The following is a 26,002-nucleotide window of genomic DNA, read 5'->3' on the forward strand; positions in this document are numbered from 1 at the left end:
AGACCATAAATGTTCAGTATGCCAGCCACATCCACATCTCCACAAATAATCTTAAGAAATAGTGAGATATTGAAATCGAACTGATGCAGTACCAGGGGAACGGAATTTGAATTGGATCACTCATTATAACGGAAGAATATGGGAAAGTGAGTTTGGGGAGTGGGGGTTTAATCAGGATGTGAAGAAGAAGAGGGATTTGTCACATACTTTGAGAGTTTTTATTTAGGTTGTTGGCATGGTATGGAGTATCTCTACATTGAATCCAATCAAAGTCCATTTAGGATGGGTGCAATGTCCCGATCAGATTTAGTGAGGCAAAGCCTCTTGAATGGGTTGAGGGAGATGAACAACTCACTTGGGCCGTTGGGTATAAGAATGATTGGAAAATAAATTAAAACTTAGTTTTGGGTTAGTAAGATTGGGGAGCAGATGGGTATTGATTGGGTGGGATTGGTTGCTGTCTGGGGCAGAGCAAGATGCAAGAGGTGTTCCAGCTAGGTTCTTGATACATGAAGGCTAGTGGTGATTGTGATAAGAAAGGCTTGGGAAAGCTTCTTCTGATTAGTTCTGATGGGAAGAACATGTTATTAATATTAATGAGATCCAATAAACACCTTTGTTTGAGAGAGATAGGAGATGAAAATATCTGCAGATTAAACACCTTCATTGTCTGACTGCTAGCTGAATCTAGTTGGGTTGGGTCGGGATACTCTTCAGTGAGTGAGATTCATGATGTATTCTTGATAAGAGTTATTTAACAAATGAAAGAGATGTTTGGGGCACGAGTGGATGATCTATGTTAACAACACAGCTTGCAATATGTCACTAACCACTTTCTGGTAAGGTTCCTATTTGCTGGCATCTGCCAGTTGGTGGACCACCAATGCAAGCTTTGCAATGGACTGGACTGGACTGGATAAAAATAGAAAAGTCACGTTAATTGAGTTTGAACCAATATTCACTTTTAATTTAATGGATTCCTATATAAATGTTATACTGTCGAGGGTAATTTATTCACAACTTTGATAAAGCTTGTTAATTCTGACCCACTTACACATTCTCAAGCTGCATATTAACTTCCCACTTCCCATAGTGCCATATTTTTCTCCCCAATCATTTTGTCCTGTCACAGACCTGAGACCAATTTGACCACAAATTCCTTCATTTAACATTTAAGCTTTTCATTTTACTTTTCCTTCAAATTATTCTGGTGTGAATCACGTTGGAGTTCAGAATCCACCTTCACTCATGTTTGAGAGCATTTTATTGGAAGTGACTAAACCTGTCCTTTACTGCCCAAAAACCAAATGCAGCACTTAAGAATTCCAAATTTGAACTTTACATTTTGTTGTTAATCTAGCTGTTTGATTCAGGAAGTCGTGCTCCAGGAAAAATGGAATTTCCCTATTAAGTAGATGGCTGAGGATAAATTTTGACCTTTTTTTTAAACAAGAGATTTCAAAATCAGTAGCAATCTTCTCTCCTTTGGGCCCTCCATCTTTACTGGGTGTGAATGGGCCCTCCATCTTTACTGGGTGTGAATGGGCCCTCCATCTTTACTGGGTGTGAATGGGCCCTCCATCTTTACTGGGTGTGAATGGGCCCTCCGTCTTTACTGAATGCTTTTCCCTACAACAGATGTTCATTATCCATGAATTTAAAAATGCCCTTATCCCTGGCAAATAAAATCATTTGATCTGAGTAGCAGCTATCATTGTGCACTCCTCAAACCATCATGTTCCACTTGAAGCAGGGGTGGGGTGAACTTATGGAACAACTATTTTGGGAACTTAACCCAAGTAGGTTTCCAATAACATGTTGATGATCTCCTTCCCAACAAGTCCAGTCATGATCTTAATACCCTGGCTCTGATCTCCTGGCATTCCAATAATTCCCCCACACCCTCCCCATTCCCAGTACCCTCTGCCCAAGTCTCGTTTCACTTCCTGAATACCCCCATTTAGGCACCAATCAGCCTTCCACTTTGGATCTCCTTCCTGAAGCCACTGGACCCATCCTGATTTTGGATGCATTGTGTCATGCAGAGTGTGAGAAGGAAAGGCCAATAGTGCCAAAGCACCAATTTTGCAGCAATGGTCCCACCACCCAAAAAATCCCTCCCAGTAGCGGACTTTGTAGAAATTTTCCTGTGGCATTCAGCTATTCCCATGTTAATTTCACTTATTTATCACAGCATAGAGAAAAAACTTGCTTTTGCATGTTATCCAGGCATTACAAAAACTTGCCACTTTCTGGTGCCATTTTAGATTTTAAAATTCACAGTGAACAGGGTAAAAGCAAAGTAACAAGGCTAACTCCAATAGTCAATTTGGGTTTTCAGCATTTTAATATAACTGGGAAATCAGATTCATTCTGGGCAGTTTCCTACAATTCCAAGATTTGCTCCGTTATTGGTAGGTAGATGAGAATCCAGCACAAGCAGTACTCAGCTTGACCTTTCAGATCAGGAGCGTGCTCAGAAGAGACTCCCTGGAGTAGAAATTTGCCCTCAGTCATATGCTCAATGCGTTTCACTCAGTTTTCATTGAAATCAATAGAATCAAATTTCACTTCTCCACATCTGTGCTCACGTCATGCACTTAGGATAACTTTTTTTCCTCTGTGCCTCTTAGTCAAATTTATTTCATCAAGGGGTGAAGGTGGGAGTCGATACTAATTTTTGCTCAGTATATCCTGTCATTGCAGATGCAAGACATGGGGTTGGCCCATTAAAACTCTTTGGACAAACATCTGGTACTCTGCCCCAACCATGTTGCTCATCCATCTACTGGAGGAAGTGTGAACGTTTAAATGCACAGATGTGCAGAGGTGCTTGGAACATTTTTTTTTTGGATGGGCACGCAATAGTAAATACATCATTTGGTTTCTAAAAATAGACTTTGTTCACTATAAAGGAATGCAGATGCAGCATAAAAGCCGCACTTGTACATGTGCATGCAATGAGAAAAGCACAAGTACTTGCACACCAGCATGCCCCACACTTGCTCATCAGGGAGTGATGCAGAAATCTTGCAAATAATAAACTGGACTGAGGAATCCATTAAACTGAAAAGAATATCAACTATAACCCCTTCAGTACTCAAATTTAGAGATGCATTTTAACGCCATCTTCTTTTTGATCAATTATACGCAAAGTGGAAATTGAAATGTACTGAAAGGGAATTGTTATTTGATCTGGAAAGAGATTAGTTAGTTTCACAAAGGTCACAGGAAAGTGTTGGACTTTCACACATCCTTAATCAGTAGCAAAAGGTGAGTACAGACTGACACAGCCAGCCAATGTGGTTGCCTGTCAAAGCCATCCGACTTGAAACAGAATTACAGGTGACCTATCATATTCCGTCAAATGTTTCCTGGCAAATACCCATGCCCTTTAAAGTTATGTGGAGACATTTGAAAAGATAGAGGGTTATTGCCTTTGCTATTATTTTCAAGTTATTTGTTTCCTCATCAACTGCCCATGAGCCAGCAAGTAGAATGAGTAATCTGGGCATAGGGTTCTCTAGAATCACTGCATCTCTTCAAACTTGTGCTTCTTTCCAACTTTACTTTAAAGTTTGGGAATTTGGGAGGTGCACTTGAAATTATCCAAGCTTTGAGTTGTCCAGCAAGTCAAGTTTGCCCCTGAAGACAACTCCATTTTTACATCCTGAGGCTGAGCAAGGCTTCCTGTCTGACTGTCACCTGTAGATCTGTTCCATTTGGATCAATAATTGGATTTCAATGATCAACATTTCATGCCAGCAAAGTAACGATGCAGAGGGAGCTTCATCAAGACCAAACAAAGTGAAGTTGCTTCAAATAACCAACTTCACTCAATAACCTGTCCTAAAACAGGCATCCTCTACTGTGGGCTAGACTGAATTTTCTCATTCAGAAATGGTTCATGTCAGTAACAATTTCACAAAGCTCTGTTGAGCTTCTCATGACAGTAATGGATGACTGAGTAAATCACAGGGATTGGCATTCTGATCCCACATGGCCTGTTCCACCATGGCAAAGTGAAACGTGTCTAAACAGCCCCTCTTGTCAAGAGTCTTTTTATTTCTGAAGTCCATTCAACAACTCATTCTTTGCTTTGTTTAACAAGTGATGCCACAATCTATCTGTCAGCTTCAATGTAGGTAGCAATGCTCAAAATTCATCATTCACTTTGTAATTTAATCTGTCAAATGTAATAGCCACAGTGGATCAAAAAATCATCAAACCAGCCTCATTTCTTATTTCTCACACATATTAGATACTGACACAGATACAATTCAAAATCCAACTTAGTGTAGGCCAAACCAAGCCAATTCCTTTCAAGGAATTGAAATAATACATTTGTGTAGAATTATTTATTCAAATGCAGAATATCAGCATTTATTGTCCATTTTTATTAACCTCCGCTCCTCCCTCCCAGACTGAGGAGGCATCTAAGAATCAATATTGATGGATCTGGAGTTACAGACAAATAGGCCTAATTGTACAGATTTCCATCCCAGCAGGAAACTAGTGGACCAGATGGGATTTTAAACATATTAAATAAGACTTTTTTTTAAATTGCAGATTTAGTCATTACTTGAAATTGAATTCTCCAGCTGTTGTGGTGGGATTTGAATCTACACCCATCAATCATTTAGGCCAGAACTCCTGATGCTAGTCTGGAAACCCAACGTTTATGCTCCAAAGCCTTCCATTAATTGTGGTCAGAAATGTTCACAAACCCATTTCAAAATATTTATCCCAATTGTTACTCACAGCCATTTTTAAATTGCTTCTAATGTTAGGGAGCAACTTTAGATCTAGCGTTCCAAAATGTTTGGCAATATTGTCTTTCAGCATTATCCCAAATAGGTTGCCAGGTATCATATCCGGAAAATATTTCACACTAGTTGGTGGACATCAAACCCCATGATTTTGAACAAAGCAAAGCTAAATTTCCAAACACTAAAACCTTGTAAAAGACTGATTCAATTATATATTGATAGTTCCAAGATGGAATACTTTGCCAGTCCCTTCTAAAGGGAATAGATTCTGGAATGTTACATGTGGGCTTTGTGGATGCTGTTAATCCCTAGGTTCTAGAAGTCTTGGTCTGCTTACTAACCTTTGGCCAGTGATATGCTGGGAGTGAAAGGGTAGGTTAAAAAGGTCATTCCTGCATGCAAAGAAAGTCTTTAGTTTAAGAGCTTGAAGGAATGTCAGGTACGTACTATGAAAAATACCTTGATTTGTACTAGTTTTGAGTTTCTCTTTGTGTTAAGTTGTTTTCTGTGCATGAATCCAGGATATCCTGAAGTATTTTGCAAAGTTTATTTTTCTTGATTGTCTTGGGTTTTTTTTTTGTCATGAGAGTGAAAATATCATCCAACTCTTCTACTTATATTTGTCAAACTCATTCTCAATTCCAACCTTTATTTCTAATAGTTCTATATTTTAAGAGCCCTTGGAACACATGGAAAAGAATGAATTGAGTTCTTTGGCTGAGTGGGATATTTCTGGATGTTTAAAAAGTAACTTGATTTTCATGCATTTGGTCTCTTCTCTCCATACCTTCATTGCTAGGACAAAGTATGGCTGGCTGTCCATCTGCAAGTAAACATTCTCCAGTCTTTGTGGTGCAAGTAGATGAACACTTGCCTCTTGCTTCCAGTTTAGTAGGTACAATATATCAGCTGAAATTGTGTTAGAATATGAGGGAACTCAATTTGCATCTGAGAACAATTACATCAAGACCCTTGCTCAACTTGTCCTATGACTCTCGCCCGCTTTCACATGTTGACCTGGGCTGGCAGCTTTTAATTTCAGAACAGGGTAAAAGATGCATGGCAACACTTTCCTCTAGATGTTTCCAGGAACAGAGGGCTGCAGTTAAAAGAAAAGATCAGATAGGGTGGATTTATTCCCACGTGAACAAAGGAGGTTGGGGTGGTTTTCAAAGAGGTTTATAAAATTATGGGGAGCCGTGGATAGATTTTAAATTTACATTTAATTTAGACATACAGCACAATAACAGGCCATTTTGGCCCACAAGCCCATGCTGCCCAACTTACACCCAATTAACCTACACCCCCGGTACATTTCGGATGGTGCGATGAAATCGGAACTCCCCTGGGGAGAACCCACGCAGACATGGGGAGAATGGACAAACTCCTTACAGACAGCGCGGGATTTAATCCCTGGTCCCGATTGCTGGCGCTAACCGCTACGCCCAACCGTGTCATCCCCAAAGATAGATGATCAGATTTTTTTTATTTCTAGCGCAGGGGAGGGGTCTAGAACTGAAGGGCACAGGTTTAAGGCAAGAAGTTTAAAGATCTGAAGGGCAAGTTTTTCCAAACAGAGGGTGGAGCTGCCAGAGGAGATGGTGGTGGGAGATGCATTTGCAACATTTAAAAGTCATTTAGCCGCTGTTGATGGGAAAGGCATTGAAGGAGACAGGCCTAGTGCAGACACCTGGAATTAAAATAGACAGCCAATGCAGCCGCAGTGGACAAAGTAGGCTGGCAGAGCCAGTACTATGATTAATGACCCTACCTGTCTGAATTTGGTAACCAACACAGGTAAATGGTAGAGATCTTTGGGAAATAAAGCTAAATCCTGCTGCTTGCTTTGAATTTTCTTTGTGAAATGATTGGTTTTACCACAGACAAGTGACAAGAGAGTGAATGATGAGAGCAAGTCAAATTAACTGATAATCATTCGAGAAGGACAACCTTAGATATTAACATATTTAATAAGAAAAACGATTGAGATACAAGGTGAAATAGACTGAAGCATGAAAGTCTGCAGACTCTGTGATGGTTGTCAATGGCGGATTAACTACCACCCGGGCCCTAGGCTGAGCTTTAGTAAGCCCCCCCCCCCAGCCCTGACCTTTTCCCCCTTCACCATGGCCCCCACCCTTGGTTGAATAGAATAAAGTTAAATTGTTTGATGTCCTCGCATATTCTAACTTTATCCGCTGGGTATGTGCTGCCAGTTGGTGTTTGGTTGCAGAGTAGGACATTTTGGCACCCGCAGTTTGGCACCAGATATTTTGGCACTGGACATTTTGGTGAAAAAAATTACCTTTGTAGCCCCTCTGACATTTTGTGTCCGTAGTCTGGTGCCAGCTTTCGTATTTGGCGACGTATATGGAATGTAATTTATTATAATGTTCGTTGAATGTTAAGCATTGATTAAAATTGTTTCTTGACGCTAACAGTTAGGCTACAACAATTTATTCATTTATTATACCTATTATGAAGTGAAGAGCAGTGCTTCGGGATGAGTGCAGGGCCCTGTACTCAATTCAGCGGCTGTTGCTCTATCACATCAAGCCGATCAACACGACACTATGGGCACTGTAAGCTTACCAGCCACAACTGAGTCAATGAGTCAACGGGACCAGGAGACGGGGGGGGGATCCGGGTGGGAGGGACCAGGTGGCAGAGGGGGACCGGGGATGGAGGGTGATCAGGGATCACGAGGGTATCGGTGTCCGGTTACTGGCCTCGGGACAACCTGCCTCTACTACCTGAAAGGGCTCTGCAACAGGTTCCCTCCCACCATCCACTGCCACCACTTACTCCCACCAAGCGCTGGTAAGCCTCCATTGCCCATTGTGCCGCAGCAGTCAGCTTGATGTGGTAGAGCGACAGCCAGTCTCCTGAGTTAAGGGACCCACATGATAGCCCGAAGCACCACTCCATCCTTCAAAATAAGTATAAGTGAATAAATTATTGTAGCCTAACTTAGCACCAAAATATCCAGTGCCAAACTTCATTAAAATCAAACAAAAATTTTCAGAAGCCATCTGCTAACCCTGAATAATTTGAAAAGTCTGTCAATTACAAAAGGATAAATAAAATCAGTTCTAAAATAAAAACACGATACAAAATAGCACAGGAGAAGGGAGTCTTTGTTAAAAAAGTAAACTTCAGGTCCACAAAAATAAAGCGATAGTTAAGAGTCTTTACCTCCTGTAGAAACTGAGTTCCTCCAGCATTTCTGTGATTTTACTTTGCAAAAGAAACACAGTCTCCCTCCCCCTCCCCCTCAGGGTGCCCAGCGCTCGGGTGCGAGGGAGCATGGCAATCTGATGGGGAGAATGGGACACATGGTGGCAGTTGGTCTGGAGGCAGGTCCAAGAGAGTGACGGGTTTCCAAGGTGGAGAGTTGGTGGAAGATTGGGAGCGGGGATGAGTGGATGGGCACTATGTGTGATGATGCCATTATGGGAGATCATGTGGTTTAGTTGCAGTTCATGCATTCTTTTTAAGGCACACAAGATAGAATAGTTTCTCCACTGCATTTGCATTGTGGGTAAAAACCTTGACATGCCTCTTGATGTGGCCCACGTTAAGAATTCTGCTCTGGCAGCACTGCACCCCTGTGATGGGCCCCCTTACCTTCTGGGCCCCTAGGCTTCAGCCTACTCAGCCTAATGGTTAATCCGCCAGTGACTGTAGTTAAAACACACAGAAATGCTGGAGAAACTCAGCTGGTCTTGCAGCATCAATATGAGGTAAAGATCTATTACTGATGTTTCTGGCCTGAGCCCTTCTTCCGGAGAATTTCTTCAGGGTAGGCATCCCCTTGATGAAATTTCCCAGTGGATTAATTGAGCAGAGTGAAACACAAAAATCCGCAGATGCTGTGATGGTAGCGAGAATCTTCTTCGGAAGAAAGGCTCCGGCCCAGAAGGTCGGTAATATGGATGCTACAAGACTGGGCTGAGTTCCTCCAGCATTTCTGGGTGTGTTTAAGGGAATAAAAATAGTTTGGGGGGGAAAAAAAAAATCACACAATGGTGATGAAATATTCCTGTGGGTTTTGGTTGATTCTGTAGGAAGGTAACAGAGGTGCCATTGGACAGCAGGAAGATGAAATTGCAGTAAGGAAAGGTTAATTAATTTGTCTCTCCATTGAGGAGAGTGTTAAATTTTTATCATTTTGAGCCTCATTGAAAACAATGGGTTGTATGACAGCAAGGGCAGGAGAGGGTTGGGCTGGAACAAAATGATAGAAAGTCATCCATAGACAAACAGCCCTTTAAAGTTCTGATATGGTTTTATTGCCTTGGTTGTGACATTGCAGCTTGTCATGTACTGAAATGTCACTGAAAGTAGAAATTATTTTTGACAGGCTGATCTATTGCATGAAGCAAATACCTTGTGTGTAAGTCATAGTTGAGTGTTCTGGCATTGTAAAATAGTTTTTTTTTTCTCCAGTAAGTCACTGATCCCCATGCAGAATAAGCAAGGGAGGTTTATCCTCAGTACATTGAATCGGTGTTCCCTTATTCTAAATCTAGGTCTTGACCCTCCCATCAGAGAAACATCCATTTTGTATCCACCTTGTCTACCGCTCTCTGAATCTTATTAGTTTCACCTCTCCTTCTTCTTTGCTCCAATAAGTATAGACCTAACCTATACAACCTATATCATCCCAGGAGTCGATGTAAATAACGTTCATTGCCTTCACTGCAGATCTCCTTAAATATGGAGACCAAATGTGTACATAATTTTCCAGTCCAAACCCAGTAATGCAGCATAAAAGCTTCCCCATGTTTCTGTCACATAGTTGCAATAAAGACCAACACGCCATTAAACATCCAAATTATTTCATGTCCCTGCTCAGCTATTCTTTCATTAGGATCCCAAGAGATCCCTTATTGGTGACATTTTGAACCTCGCTCTGTTAAAGAAAAAATTCAGTTTATTCTGTCCACCATAAATGACATCACATTTTCCCAATTTATTCTCCAGTTTCTAACTTCCTACCCATTCACTTCAGTATCCAGAACCCTTTGCAGGTTCTTTGTGCTTTTACAGCTTGCTAACCCACCTATCCATGGTTTATCAACAAATTTGACAACAATTATTTATATCTCTTTATCCAAGTAGATTGTCAATAGTTAAGGCCCCAGCATAGATCCCTAGGGCACACTAGTACTGATTGCCAATCATCCATTTATCCTGGCTTTCTGTTGGTTATTCCATATCTTGTCTGTGCCAATATTTTTCCCAATCCTGTCCACTCATATCATAGAACCAGAGAACATTACAATGCAGAAAACAGACCCTTTGGCCCTTCTATTCTGTGCCGAACTATTATTTTGCCTAGTCCCTCTGATCTGCACCCAGTCCGTAATCCTCCATACCCCCTCCTATCATGTGAAATAATCTTGCATATGCACCTGATCTAGAAATCTAGGCATCTACTGGTTTCCCTTTATCCACCATGCTTTAACTTTATTTGTCCAACTTTATTTCTCTTTCTTGCAGTCATGTTGAATCTGCTTGATCTTCTTATGACTGAATGTTCAGCTATCTCTTCTGTCATACTGGATTTCAGCATTTTTCTGAACGAAGGATGTTTAGTCAACTGACCCTGGTTGGGGTCTTAAGGCTTGACTCGACTAATCTAGAGCGTTTAAGACCAAGTGATGAGGATCAGAGAGGAGCAAAGTTCGTAAGTGTAGATAGAGAGGGAAGGTGATGTTAGGCATGGCGTGGTTGGGTAAGATGTTTGAGGATGAAAAGATATCTAGCTAAGTGCGGTCCCATTCCAGCACTGTATGGTGAAAGTATGGTTGTCCCAGAATCACATTGACAGTTGTTCATGTTATATTATGGATTAGTCTCCCTGACAACACTCACTGGGCAGCTGTCAATATTCACTGCCCAAATTAAAACAGTGTAGAAATGCTCTACGAGCACAATCATACCAGGAAGGTGTCCCATTAAATTTCACAATCCATATGAATCTAAACTGAAATTATCTGTATCATGATAAACAATTTGCTTTCTCCGAATGTTATCTTCAATCACATAATCTCTCCTTTAGGCCAATAGTTTGAGACACGGACTGCAGATGCTGGAGTCTCAAGCAAATTTTTAAAAAAGCTGCTGGAGAAAATCAGTGGGACATGCAGCAGATGTGAAGCCAAAGGGATGGTCGTAGTTTCAGGTCAACACCCTACATCAGTCCTGAAATGTCGACTTTGCCTTTGTCTCCACAGACGCTGCTTGGCCCTCTGAGATCCTCCAGCAGTTGATTTCTGGTCTTTAGACCAATACGTTTTATCAGGAAGGGTGGAGTCAGAAAATAAGGTGATGGTGGCTTGTGTTGGCCAGAGAACATATAGGATGGAAATACCTCTCCAGGATTCCAAGAAATCCAAATTACCCTGTCCTCTCATTCAATGAGGTGTATAGAAGTGACCAACTGTTTATTTGTAGGTGTGTGGATACATTAATAAGATTGAATCTGACATCATTCAAAAAGACTTCCTATCTCAATTCTCAATCCAAGTAAGATTTACCTAATATTTGTTTTGATCACTCAAACAATCAAGTTCCTTGTAAGGACGGGATTGGTTTTGTTAAACATCATACCAGATTTTTCTTATTATTTAGTGTTTTTTTTTAATTTTCTGTTTTGTCTCAGTTTGTTGAGGAGCCTTTTCCTTTCTTTTTTATCATTTTTTCCTTTTGTTTCATTGTTTTTATCCTCTTCCCACCCATTGTGTTTTAATTCCTTCCTCTACTGCAACTGCCTGCAATAGAACCATCAGCCCCTCCTCAAAATGTAAAGTGCAGCAATCCCAGTTCCACCAGCATTCTGGTAAGTTGGTGGCCACCACCACCAGAGAGTCAAAATGGCGACCTGGCGAAGTACAGTATCAGGTACCAAGCACTGGAGGGAGAGGACACGCAGATCCACGAGGTGACAGACATTCCACCAACGACCACGCAGATGCGGCTGAAGGCCTTGGCGAAATGGACGGAGTACCGGGTGACCGTGGTCGCACACACGATGGTGGGACCTGGCCCAGAGAGCCCGCCCGTAATCATTCGCACAGACGAAGATGGTGAGTCCAATCAACTGTTGTATCCGTATTTTAATGCTTGATGTCAAGGCCTTTCTGTAGGTCATTTTAAAATCCATCTTCCCTGGTAAAACCCAGAAAGTTACAAGAAAGTTTAGTGAAAGTTTGACCTTCCAAAGGGGGTCACTTCCATTGAAATAGCACACTGCAGAAAATGTATCCTGCTGCTCATGTATCTTTCTTTTTGAAGTACCATGAATATTTCCCATGAATGGAATCTTTAGTCCCCACACAGTTAGGTCTCTGGCTTATCGAGGAAACAGTTTACAATCTCTGCAAGAACTTTTTGCTGAGGATATTCTTATAATGCAACGTAGCTGTCCAGAAGAGAATATTTTATAGGAATTAAGTTTTTTCTAAGATATGGGTAACTGCTTTGTATTGTCTCCAGTTTCCAAAATTCATTGTTTTCAATAGAATCAGCTGTAAGAATTAAAAAGCTGTTTACACCAGATATCAGTGGTTTAAGAGCAACCTGCTACAAACACATTTTTTTAACCTAAAACTTTTCATTTTTCTTATCCATTTTACTTCTGTGACATTTTACCAGTTTTCTGAGGAATTGTTCACAGTTCTATGGAAGGGAAGGGAAAGTGCAATCCCTTGACACAAGGGAACAGAAGATAGAGTGGGATGAGATCAATTATAGAATTATTCAAAATAAACAAAATGCTGGAAATTTTAGCAGTCCAAACAGCATCAGGAAGTTTCTGCTTCTTTCAAGGAAAATAATCAAGCCTGAAAATAATCAGACAGGAGAAATGTTTGGAAATGTGTCTGTATCCAGGGAATTTGATATCATGTAGTGGGGAAAGTAAACAGCATTGAAGCATTTTCAGGGAAGGAATGTTTGAATGGAAGCAAGATTCAAGGTTCTTTTATTGTCATGTAATAAAACAGGAAATGTGATGTTACACGAAATTTCCTTTAGTCTACCGCAAGGCAGACACAGCTTCACCATCATCAGCTGAAGTTGTCCGACGTCCATTACAGTCAGAGAAAGAAAAGAAAAAGAGAGTGCTGGAATTCGCCTGCAGCCTACCCAGCCACATGGCCTCAAGCTCCAGATCCAAACCTTTGACACTATCAGGAAACCCTTCAGCCTCCAGCAGTCCACAGCCTGGCATGTTACTAGTAGCCCACAACCTGCCTGGGTTCCTTGTCTGGAGTCACCAAAAGCCCACTCACTGCCTGTGTGTCCCTCAGCCTCCGAGACCCTCACTGGTCCGCCACCGTGGTCACCGTCCCGTGGCTCGTCTCTTCTGCTTCACCTTCTCAAATGGGTGGGTGATTTCCACGTTTTCTGATGCCCTGCTCTGTTCCCCCGGAGTTTGCAACCCCTCGAGGGTGCTGCCGAACATGAGCGCCGCCATCTCGAGCTCAGGCCCCTCGATTGCAGGATCTTGAAATAAACTAGGATGAAAGCAAAAAGGAAAACATAATAAAGTGATTAGTTTTGTGCTGTGCAAAGTGCATTGCAGACACCAAATGATCCAAATTCCCTTTTTCTACTTATAAATGTACGGCACCCAGACAAAAAGATTGGGGGAAAAAAATTGAAGAATTGAGGCAAGGATAAGTCAAATTTTAAAGGTTTAGTGAGTGCCAAATCAGTTACTTGGCAGCAACAAAATAGGTCACCCAGAGAAAAGTGAAATTATAGTTTAGCACAATTTGCAGCAATAACCACAAGAAAAATGATCTTGGGATAATGCCAGCTCAATTATCATTATATACAGTTGCAAAAGGAGAATTATGACGGACCAGATAGAAATAAATACTTGAAGGCAGTATTAAAATCTTAGCATAATAACAAGAGACTTGGTTGGCATTTAGAAGTATTGAATGATTTTTATTCCATTTAAACAAACAAAACACAATTTGTTTCTCTGACAGAAGCCGGATTCCAGTTTATTCCTACCTATAGAATATCCACTTAAAATAGATGATCGAAAAACAATGTATTGAATTATATTGCAGTTGCTACAGAAGTTTGTGCCTTTTTCAGAAGACTCCAGCTTTTGGGGAATTCCTTCAAGTTTGCTGATCCATTGGCAGCCTTGGCAAGACCATTTCAAAATGTGATCCCATGAACAAGAAAGATCACTCCCTGATGATCACATCACTAATGGTCCCCTTCTGTGTCTATTCTTCTTCATCGAATATATTAATTGGGGTCTCATGCAAATACCACCTTTGCTAAAGGTTGCTAACTTGAAGATACAGCACAGTGTGATAGTACAGATCTATCACCAATGTACATAGTGTATATAGTTACTGTATCTAGACTGTGCTTACAGCGATTGGCTGAGAGCTAAGCCACACCTATTGTTTGGGCCTTAAAGGGTTGTGTCCCTAGCCAGGTCGGATCATTCCGGACTGGTCGGCCACCTGTGAAGAGCTCCGGTCTTTTGCTAATAAAAGCCTTGGTTTGGATCAACAAGTCTTTGATTCTTTCGACGAGCTCTACACACAGTAACAGGCCTTTCCGGCCCAGGATCCCGCGCCATCCAAATACACCCATGTGACCCATTAACCAACTAAATTTGGTACATTGGAGGAAACTTGAGTCCCTGAGGAAACCTGATTCCCTGGAGGGGGGAAAGTGTACAGACCCCTTACACTTAGCGACGGATTCTAATCCGTCTAGAATGCTTCTTCCACAGTGTATATAGGGTTGTGCTAACTGTGCCAACCTGAAATGCCAGATGCAGTGCGGAATGAAAACTCGTGAAGGTCGTATCCCTACAGCTCTGTCAAACTAGTGAAATACTGTCCCTGTAGCTGTGAATGGGTGCTTTTTTTTTTCCTGGGCTTACTAGAGGTTACATCCAGTTTTACATTTCCATCATTTCTATGGACCGTGGTAAAGGAAACACGGAGTTAGTGGATGGCTCATTGGAAGGGCCAGAGCTTTGTTTATATTTCCAGGATTTTCTCCTTACTTCTGCTTGCCTCTCAACTCCCACGAGGTACTGCCTAACAAGCAGTTCTTTAATGGGTCTCACTGTTTGGTGATCAGCCACCCACTGAGTGAAACTGATATCCGGGGTGGGTGGGTGAATATTGTAAATGTTACTTCATCCGTTTCTACTTTCAGTTTAAGTCTTAACAAAGCTTTAAAATAAAAGAATTTCATTAAAAAGATTAAGTTAAACAGAAAAGTCTGCCAACGCTGTGAACGTAGTGTAATATACAATAATGCTGGAGAAGCTCAGCAGGTCACGCAGGAAGTAAAAGGTTACCAATGTTTTTGTCCTGAGCCATTCGGGCATCTACCTACTGTTGGCTCATACCTTCCTGAAGAGCTTGGGCATGAAGCGTTTGCTACCTTATATACTTCTGGTGGATGCTGCCCAACCTGCTGAGCTTTTCCAGCACTTTTGTGCATTGCATCATTAAAAATATGCAGTTTTAAAATAGGGAAAGGCGAATGTTTTGTCATCTACAAACTTGGTCACCAAAGCCATTTGCAGGGTTTATACACAACACGAAAAGTAGCAGACCCATCACCAATCCCTGTGGAGCACCACTCAAGACTGGCATCCAGTCAGAAAGGGCCCCCTTTATTCTCGCCCTTTGCCTTCTGCCAGTCAGCCAGTATCTTATCCATAATACTTTGGGCTCTTATCTTGTTCAGCAGACTCATATGTGGCACCTTGTCAAAGGCCTTCTGAAAATCCAAGTCAACAACTCCCACCAAGTCTCCTTTGTTCTCCAAATCTTTGACAGATTTCCTAAAGGAAACCACGCTGACATCAGCCCATTTTGTCTCATCCTTTCAAATACCTTGAAATCTTATCTTTCAAAACAGCCTCTAGAATCTTGCTTAACACTGAATTCAGGCTAACCAGCCTGCAGTGGCACGTTTGCGTTACAGTAAGCACAAAGTTCTTACAGCGCCAGTGATAAAGACGGGAGTTCGAATCCTGCGCTGTCTGTAAGGTGTTTATACATTCTCCCCGTGTCTGTGTGGGTTTTCCCTGGGGGCTCGGGTTTCCTCCCACCATTTAAAAGGTACAGGGGTTATAGGTCAATTGGGTGTAATTGGGCAGCATGGGCTCGTGCTACCATGCTATATGTCTGCATTAAATTAAATTTAAAAAATTTAATTTCCTGTCTTGCCTCTCTCCCTTCTTAAAAACTGGAGCAACATTTATAATCTTCATGTCCTCTGGAGCTATTCCTGATTCCACCAATTCCTGAAAGATCACTATGTGTGGATTCATATTCACTTCAACGATCTCTTTAAGAACCCTGGGGTGTTGTCCGTCTGGCCCAGGTGACTTATCCATCTTCAGTTTCCCAAGTACCTTCCCTCCTTAGTAATGTCACTTCTGCTCCCCAACTCTCTCATTTTTCCTGGACTTTACTGATTTCTTTCACAGTGACCACTCACACAAAATACCTATTCGGTTCATCTGCCATTTCCTTTTTCTTCCTTACTACTTCTCCAACAGTCCACTTTTGCCTCTTTTACTCTTTATTTATATGTGTCTACGTGTATTTGTGTGGAAAATAAACTTCTGAAGTCCTGTTTTATGTTATGGGCTCGCTTCAATATTTATCTTTTCTCTCCTTTTTGCTTCTTTTGTTGCCTCCTGTTGAGTTTTTAAAGCTACACAACCCACCAGCTTCCTGCTAATTTTTGCAAACCATATGCTCTCTCTTTCAATTTTATTCTATCTTTGACTTCCCTTTGTCAGCCTCAATTACTTCACCTTCCCTCTAGAATGCTTCTTCCACAGTGTATATTTAATGAGAAACGTTTGTATATATTTTGGTTGATATAGTTTACAGTGTGAAAAATTAAAAATTATTTAAAAAAATAGAATTCTTCTTCTTTGGGATGAAATGATTCTACGTCTTTCGAATTATTCCCAGAAACTGCTCTACAGTTTTCCCTGCTGAGGTCTCCATCCAATCAACTTTAGCCACCTCCTTTCTCAGGCCTCTGTAGTTACCTCTACTCAATACGAGCGCATCCAACTTTAGCTTCTCCCTCTCAAACTGCAGAGATCATTTTATCATAGGGTATTCACTACCTCCTAACATTTCTTTAACCTTAAGATCCCTAATTAAAATCTGTTCTTTCCATAGTACCAAATCAAGAATTGCCTTCCCCCTAGTCCGGGCCCCATAAAAAGCAATCTCATGGGTATTCCACAAATTCCATCTCTTGGGATCCAGTACCAATCTGATTTCCCCACTCCAGCTATATACTAAAATCCCCCATGACCACTGTAAAATTGTCAACTTTTACATGCTTTTCTAACTCCTGTTGTAATTTACACCTTTCATCCTGATTGCTATGTGGAGGCCTGAATTCAACACCAATCAGGGTATTTTTACATTTGCAGTTTCTCAACTCTATCCACAAGGAATCGACAAATTCTAATCCTATGTCCCTTCTCAATGAAGAATGAATAACATTTGTTACCACAGAGCCAAGCCACCTCTCTACTTCTCTTTTCGATTGAATATGCAACCTTGGGTATTCATCTCCCAGCAGATTCTCCGTCACCAACATCTCATTAAGCCCACTGCATGTATTCAACACCTTCCTACAGCACCTTCAGTCCCATATTCACCACCCTTCTCACATTTGTCTCAGCATTGGCAGAGTTTAAAATGTAATCATATTCTAAACTTCTGTCCTATTATTCTAGAGACTTTAATAACCTCTCCTGCACTCTCCTTCCCTAAATCTATGGTTTTCCAATCTATTAAACCCATCCCTCTGCCCCCTCGCTATTCAGTTTAAAGTCCTGTCCACTACCCAATTCCCCATGGCCTTAATCCCATTACAGTTCAGGTGGAGCCTGTCCCATCGAAAGAGATCTCTCCTTCCTTAATACTGGTGCAAATGTACAAGGAATTCAAACCACTTCTCCCAATCTCTAATCTTAGCAATTCTGTGCTGATTTGCACATTGGCTCAGGTAGCAATCCAGAGATTATTACCTTTGACTTTTTAAAATTTAGTCCCTAGCTGCTCAAATTCCTTCAGCACATCTTCTTCCTTGATCTAATCTCTAGGTATCACAGGGACCACAACAACTGAATCTTTGCTCTCCCAGTCCAAATTCTCTACAAACTGATGAGATGTCCCAAACCTAGGCATCAGGCAGGCCACACAGCCTTTGGGACTCTCAATCCTCGTTACAGAAAATAGTGTCCATTCCCATCTTTACTATTCCCTGCTAAATTCTTTTCCCTCATTCCTCTTGAATGACTCCCTGTGCTCATTCCTCCTACAGCTCCTCTCTCACCCACACAGGAAGCAAGAATCTCCAGCTTGGTGGATGTGCTCAAGGGCTGAGGCTCCTCCAGCAAACCTCTTTGATCACCCTACCTGTCTCACTAACAGAGCTCAGACCAAGATTCTTTTATTGTCATGCAATAAAGCCAACATAATATTACACAAAATTGCATTTAGTCTGCATAAGGCAGTCAAAGATTAGCCATCAGCAGAAATTGCCCAGCAGCCCTTACATTCAGGGACAGGGAAGCAAAAGTGTGACCTTGTCCTGATGTGTTTGAAGCTCAGTTTCCAGCTCATCAGCTTTCAGCCCAAGTTCCTCAAACACACAATGAAGATGCAGTCACCTGGAACTCCAATAGCTCCCACTTCATGCAGCATCAGTACGTCACCTGACCCTGCATTCCTACTTGATTTAATTAGTTGTACTTTGGTATCTTATTTTACTGCTGTGTTGCCAACACCTTATTTTGTCTCAGATACTAACCCAGTGTAAGACCACATAGGAGCAGAAATAGGCCATTCAGCCTTGCAACTCTGTCCCACCATTCAATCATGAACTGATCCATTTTCCCCACACAGTCCCATTGCCCGCCCTTCTCCCCATAACCTTTGATGCCCTGGCTAATCAAGAACCAATCAATCTCTGTCTTAAATACACCTACTGACCTGGCCTCTACAACTGTCTGTGGCAACAAATTCCACAGAATTACCACCCTCTGGTACTAGATATTTAGTGTGTTTGAGTGGTTTAAAGAGAAGGGTTTAATGGTCTTGTGTGGTTCCCTGTGAAACCTCTCAAGCCCAAGTCCCACTGTTAAACTTGCTTCTCCATAATGGATGGGCCACTGAAGCTTCCTTTTATTGGCTAGTTAATTATAGTCGCCTTCTACTGGCATTTCTCACAGCCACACCTGTCACTAGAAAACAAACAAGCTCAGAACTCACTGTTTAAAAGTATCCCTTCTCACTCACTCTCACGGTAGCAGTTTGTGCAAGGTAAAATAAAGGATGTTTCAGTAGTGCTGACAGATCTTTTGGTGATCCCGGAATAGTTTATGGTTAGGGTTCAGAGAGCTGTTGAGGATTTAAAAAACTGTCATTAAACCTAGAGGTGCTGGCCTTCAGGGTTCTGGACATTTTGCCTGAAGGACGCAGTGAGAGGTATTGTGACCAGGATGATGGGAATTATTTATGATTCTGTTGCCTTCTTGAGACAGAAGAAGCATGTCTCCAGTCCAATTGGTGTACGTTCATTGGGCTGAAGGAGCAATTTTCCTTGCTATATCTGTATAACTCTTTGACTCCCTTTACTGAACTGGAGGATAAAATGGCAGATAGATAATGGATTGCAATGCAAATGGTAAAATAGAACTTACCGGAACTAAGGCAGCAGAAAAATGAATCAAAGGGGGAGTTGGTGGGCATGCCTGAAGGGGAATAAGTTGCAAGGGTGCAGGGAAGTAAGGGGAGTGGGACTGATGGGATTGTTATGTTGGGAGCCAGCATGGACCCAAAGGGCCAAGTGGCTTCTTGAGTTGTTGAATAAGCTACCTGTGTGAAAGTAGTCCTTCTCAGCAAAATACCAGGCCTAATTGGAGACCATCCTGCACTTCTCAGTGGGTATGAGATCAGGAGAGGAGGACAGCTCAGCTGAAACCTCTTTCCTGATTGCTACCCAGCGTATGATTCTCAGTTGAGGAGATGAGGGCTCGGATTTCAGGAGGCCCTCATGCACTCAGTTTACCTGCCCGTTCACAGATGGAACATGACCTGTTATCCCTGGCCTTACACTAGAACCAATACTCAACAGAGGCAAGAAAAATAGACAGGAAAGAACAAAGAAAATTGAAAGAAAAGAAAGTGTCCTACTCTATCTAGAAGCAGTGTTGCAGGTTCATCAAAATTATTTGCTAACAAGTGCACCTAACTATTCCCAACATGATCCAAAGTGGTAGTTTGTTTAACAGAAATCAAGATCGAACAGAAAGCCATGAAACATAATTAGCATGTGGTGTTTTGTAGTTTTCTTCTGTGAACATTATTAATAGGAGCAAAGTGATATTGATTAGATGGTTGTATTTGACTTATGGATCTTGTCATTTTAGATAAAAAGTTTTGTAAACATGTTGCTTGGTCATTGATTTTGTTAATTTCTACCTAAAGTTATTTCTCTCAATATTCCCTTTTTCCATTTGCCGTGTTCTTTGGACACTTGGCCTTGCGTTCAACAAATTTCAAGTTGTCGTCACTGATAACTGTGCTTTAAACTGCCACACTTTTGCCTACACATTAGAACTCTGCTAAAATACCTTCACTTCTTTTAAAGAACCTTAAGATCCGTCTCTTCAAGTCTCGTCTGCCACTGATCAAAATTAATCCCATTTTCCTCATAACCCCATTGACCATGATTCCCTTAATACTGGGCAACCCGTCATTCTCTGTTGTGAGTGGACTCGATATCTAAATCTCCACAACCATCCAAGATAGACAATTCCAAAAATTCACCACCTGTTGAATGATGAAATGCTCCTCATCTCAGTCCTAAATGGCCAACTTCTTATAACAAGACTGTGGTTTGACACCTCATCCAATAGAACCATCTCAGAATCCAGACTGTTGAGCCCTCCCAGAATTTTCTCTTTCATTGATGTCATTCTACCAAACTCGAGAACATATGCGAGTCCACACAATCTTTCCTTATACAAATAAAGCTGCCATAATAGAGACCAGTCCAGTTAATCTTCACTGCACTCTCTCTGTGACAAGTATGTCCTTTATTTTGGTTAAAAAAAATAAAAATTATACGTAATACTCCAAATACATCCTTATCAAGACCCTGTAAATTTGCAGTAAGATTTTTTAATTCCAATTCTTAATCTTCTGGTAATAAAGGCTTACAAACAACTTGTCCTAAGTGCTTGTTCAGGACGTCTACAAAAAAACCCTGGATCCCTTTGAAAATCATTATTGCTCAGCCTCTCACTGTATCAAAAATGCTCTACTTTCTGCACTGAGCAACATAGTGGATAACTTCATACTTTTCCACATTATTTTCCATGTCATTGCCCACTCACTCATCCATATTACCTTGAAGCTTCTTTACATCACTTCCCTACTCACTACCCCATCTACCTCTGAATCATCAACAAATATGAATCACTCAGACATACCATTGATGTAGATCATAAATAGTTGGGCTCAAGCATTGATCCCTCTGATGAGACCCGCAAGAGACCCATTTATCCCCACTCTTTTCTTTCTAACCAATAACCAATTGTCAATTCATGTCTACGCTCAACTTGTTGACCAACCGCTTTTATGGGACCTTATCAAAGATCTTCTGAAATTCCAAAATAAACTACCTCTACTTATTCACCCTTGTCTACCTTTTATGTCACATCCTCAAAGAATTCCAGGAGATTAGTGTAGCGTGATTTTCCTTTCGTAAATGTGTGTTGACTCTACTCAATCCTATTATTCTTTACAAGTATTTCCATTATTATAACCATCAAGGTAAAAGTCCAGCACTTTCCTTGCAATGGATGTAAGAGTATCTCCTTCCTTGTAGTTTGCTGTTGTCTCCTCATTCTTAAACAATGATCTTAAGTTTGCTAAACCACACCCCCCCCCCCCCACCAATCCACAGGGGGAATTCCAGAATCTACAGGATTCTGAAAGATAACCAGGGCATTAATTATTGCTAAAGCCATTTCAATTGAGACTCTGAGATTTCCATTATATTTCACTATCTCTAAAGCTACCTCTTCCAAAGTTACAATTTTTCTGTTATTCCCATTTTTTTTTTCACGTTTCCACTTCTTTCTGTTGCACCTCCCACCAGGAGCAAGGTGGTGCTAATTTCCTAGTTGATTCTATGGTTAGTTGGTGACATCTGAGGATTAGTCCAGGTTTGGTCTTCTACAGATAGAAATAGACCTGATGCAGAATCCATGTGAACATCTGTGTGCCTGTGATGATGTAGTGGGGGGGGGGGGGGGGGGTCATTATACTGAATGCTTGCTATTGGCTATGGCTGTAGAGATACTCCATCCTACTGGTATAACAGATGGAGATGCTTTCCCACTGGCCAGTTTAGAGGTGGTTCTAGTTTGTTAATAAAATTGATATGCCATAGACATGGAACAGTCAAATATTATACCAATACAGGGCCTTTATTAACAGACTAGAACCACCTCTAAACTGGCCAGTGGGAAAGCATCTCCATCTGTTATACCAGTAGGGTGGAGTATCTCTACAGCCATAGCCAATAGCAAGCAGTCAGTATAATACGCCACACCACCCCCCCCCCCCCCCCATTACATCATCACAGTGCCAGACCTCAAAATGTGGACAAGATGAGACTAGCTGGCCAGCAGTGGAGATCAGATTGGTGTAGTCCCCTGCTCGATGTGGAAATCCATCTCTGAATGCCAGACCTTAGATTGTTCTCTAAGGTCTGATCGAGTTCCATTGTAAAGTTGGGTTGAGTTCCGCTGATCTTGAAGCTTCTCTCTAATTCTTGTGCTTAATTGGAATTGGGTTGGTAACTTATTATGGCAGAGAAAGTATATAAAAATGGAGAAACACCCATCTGAGGGGTTTTTTTTGTGATTTTTTCAAAGCAGGTATGGGCTCATAATACTTTCTCTTGGCTAATTACTATTCCTGATTTACATTGAATTAACATTTAGCCTTTTAATTCCAAAATTGTTGACAGTCAACTTGTTGAAATAGAGGTGTGATTTCTTTTTCTCCTTTCTGATGCCCTGCATGTTATTCCTGCAGTGCCCAGTGCTCCACCTCGCAAGGTGGAGGTCGCAGCATTAAACTCCACCGCCTTGAAGGTAATGTGGCGATCTCCCGTCCCGAACAGACAACACGGCCAGATCCGTGGCTACCAGGTGCACTACGTGGAAGTGGAGGATGGAGAGGCCAAGGGACGGCCACTGATAAAGGACATTATGCTGGCTGATGCACAGGTTAGGAAGCAATCTGAAGAGTGGTGGTGGTCGGTACTACCACTGCAGAAACGGATATAAGATAGTAGGGAGTCACACATGATTTATTAAGTAACCATGTGTATAATACAGAAATAACTGGGGCAGATAGTCCTCTGCTTTTGGTTGAAACTGGTATTTAATCTGCCTGAATTAGAATCAACCATTTGCAGCTATAAAGCTAGGGATGGCTGGGGAGAATTCTGCTTACTAAGTTGTTATGGTCTCCCATGCATGGTAGAATCTCAGAACACTAAGTACAGAAACAGACCCTTTGGCCCATCTAGTCTGAGCCAATCTATTATTCTGTCTGATCCCATTTACATGCATCTGGACCACAGACTCCTATTCCCCTCCCCATCCATGTACCTATCCAAATTTTTCTTAAATATTGAAATAGAGCCTGCAACTGTTTGAAAAGGCAAATTTACAGGACATAAGTGAACATAATAGGGGAGTGGGAGTAACTGGTAGCTCTTTCAAAGAGCCAGCATCTGTGCATTGAGCACTCCGTCGTCCTGCATCTCTGTGCTTTGATAGTGAGGTGACTTTGTGCTTTGTAATTGGTGGGATCAAGCAAAGATAAGACGTTACCAAGTCAGAATGCACCACTTTCCAGGGTAGGTGGTCCAACCAAATGAATAACCTAATATTAAGGTCTGGAGCACATTACAGTTATCCATCGGGATAGAATGTGCCAAGCCCAGTCAATTCTGCCTAATGCCGAATGCTTATGTTGACACTCCGATAATAAGGACTCAAAAAATGGGCAAGCTGAAACAACCTGGGCAATGAAGCAGAATGTTCTGGCTTTGAGAAAGTGAGGTGCGTGCCTTGTTGCTTAAGTGGTGCATTGACTCCAATTCAGGAAGTCACATGATCAAGGTGAGGTCATAATTTGGGCATTGTCCTTTGACATCCGTTCCAGTGAATTTAAGAGTTCCCATAAAACCTGCTGATGAGCAGAAAGTTCTCCATGTGTCCCAAATGAGTCTTTCCTCAAGTGGAATCAATAAATAGATAAGCTGCTGCGACATTTTATTCATGTTGGTGGGATCATCCTTTGTACAAAATGGTTACTGTAGAACTGCAAATGTCCATGTGATTGCATGTTAAGTGATTTGAGAGATGTATGAATAGAGGTAATAGAAATACAAATCTGTCTGTTTAATGTTAATCGTGCTCAGGTTGTGTCACATAATACAGTTCTTACTCATTCAATAAGGCCATAAAAATGTGCAAATTCTAATAGTGGTGAGATTCTAATGCAAGTTCTGATGGTTGCATACCTTGGTGCACGTCAAGGGTTGACCATTACTAAAAAGGATTTTTTCAGATCCTCTGGGTGTTTCACAATCTCAGAGTTTCACAATCACTGAACTACATTCAGTGTTGTCATGGGCAGCAAACTGATGTCCACAAGAAGCAGGGGGGGCACGGTTGGCTTGGCGGTTAGCGCAAAGCCTTTACAGCGCCAGCGATCAGAGCTAGGGTTCAAATCCCATGCTGTACGTAAGGAGTTTGTATGTTCTCCCCATGCCTACATGGGTTTTCCTTGGGTACTCCAGTTTCTTCCCACTGTTCGAAACGTACCAGGAGTGTAAATTGGGCAGCATGGACTCTTGGGCCCAAATGTCCTGTTTCCATGCTATATGTCTGTATGTCTAAATTTAAAATCCCATCCAGTTAATTACTGCCCAAACTGTCCACTCTCAATAATCAGCAAATTGACAGAAGTTATTAGGGAAAATACATCCCCTCTGATAATGCATAGTGTGGGTTACTATAAGGCCACTCCAAACTTCAGACCTCCAAAAATGGACCATGTTGCAGAATTCCAGAGGTGAGGTGAGAGTGACTGCCCCAGGCATCAAGACAGCACCTTTGTCTGGCATCAAGGAGCCCTGGTAAGACACAAGTCAAATGCGTATCAAGGGGAAAACATTTTAATGGTTATATTTATATCGTGAAGACTCCAATCAGCAGAGCTGCAGGAATTCCCAAGGCAGTGTCTAAGACCCGACCATCTTCTGCTTCATTAATAACCATCGTAATGGTCAGTAGTGAAGATGTTCACTGATAGTCACACGATGTTGAATTCCATTCACAACTCCTCATCAACTATCCCCAGACACAGAAAGACTTGAACATCCCAACATAGACTGAGTAGTCACTAGTAACATTTAACCATATATAATCATATAACAATTACAGCATGGAAACAGGCCAATTTGGGCCTTCTAGTCCGCACTAATCCAAGTACCCTCCTCTAATCCCACTTACCAGCACTCTGCCCATATCCCTCCATCCCCCTCCTGTCTTATCCAACTCTTTCTTAAATGACAAAATTGACCCTGCCTCCACCATCTTTCCCGGAAGTCTATTCCACACAGTAACCGCTCTCTGAGTAACGCAGTTCCCCCTCATGTTAACCTTTGCCCTTCAACTCTCAACCCATGACCTCTTGTATCCATCTCTCCTACTCTCAATGGGAAAAGTCTTTCCACATCAACTCTATCTATCCCTCTCATTATCTTAAACATCTCTATCAAATCCCCTCTCACCCTTCTACATTCCAAGGAATAAAGACCTAATTTGCTCGATCTTTCTTTGTATTCCAGATGCTGAAACCCAGGCAACATTTTTGTAAATCTTCTCTGCACTCTCTCTCTATCTTGTTAATATCCTTCCTATAAATCGGTGACCAGAACTGCACACAGTACTCTAAATTTGGCCTCACCAATGCCTTGTACAGTTTTATCATTTCTTCCCAACTCCTATATTCTATTCACTGATTTATATAGCAAGCATACTAAAGGCCTTCTTCACCACCCTATCCACATGCGCTCCTACCTTCAGG

The 26,002-nt window shown here is 41.6% G+C and overlaps 1 protein-coding gene across 20 annotated transcripts in view; it reads left to right on the forward strand.

Moving 5' to 3' along the window:
- Nucleotides 1-26,002, forward strand: part of LOC138759021 (receptor-type tyrosine-protein phosphatase S-like) — a 449,917-nt gene that overhangs the window by 285,217 nt on the left and 138,698 nt on the right. For 16 of the 20 annotated variants that reach the window (XM_069928794.1, XM_069928793.1, XM_069928795.1 and 13 more), the window contains 2 exons: nucleotides 11,558-11,863; nucleotides 22,931-23,124. The exons of the other annotated variants lie outside the window; for them this stretch is intronic. In XM_069928794.1, coding sequence (XP_069784895.1) covers nucleotides 11,558-11,863; nucleotides 22,931-23,124 — 500 coding nt within the window. The remainder of the gene's footprint in view (nucleotides 1-11,557; nucleotides 11,864-22,930; nucleotides 23,125-26,002) is intronic. 20 annotated transcript variants of the gene reach the window in all.

This window comes from Narcine bancroftii, chromosome 3 (genome assembly GCF_036971445.1).
Source record: "Narcine bancroftii isolate sNarBan1 chromosome 3, sNarBan1.hap1, whole genome shotgun sequence".
Taxonomy (NCBI): Eukaryota; Metazoa; Chordata; class Chondrichthyes; order Torpediniformes; family Narcinidae; genus Narcine; species Narcine bancroftii.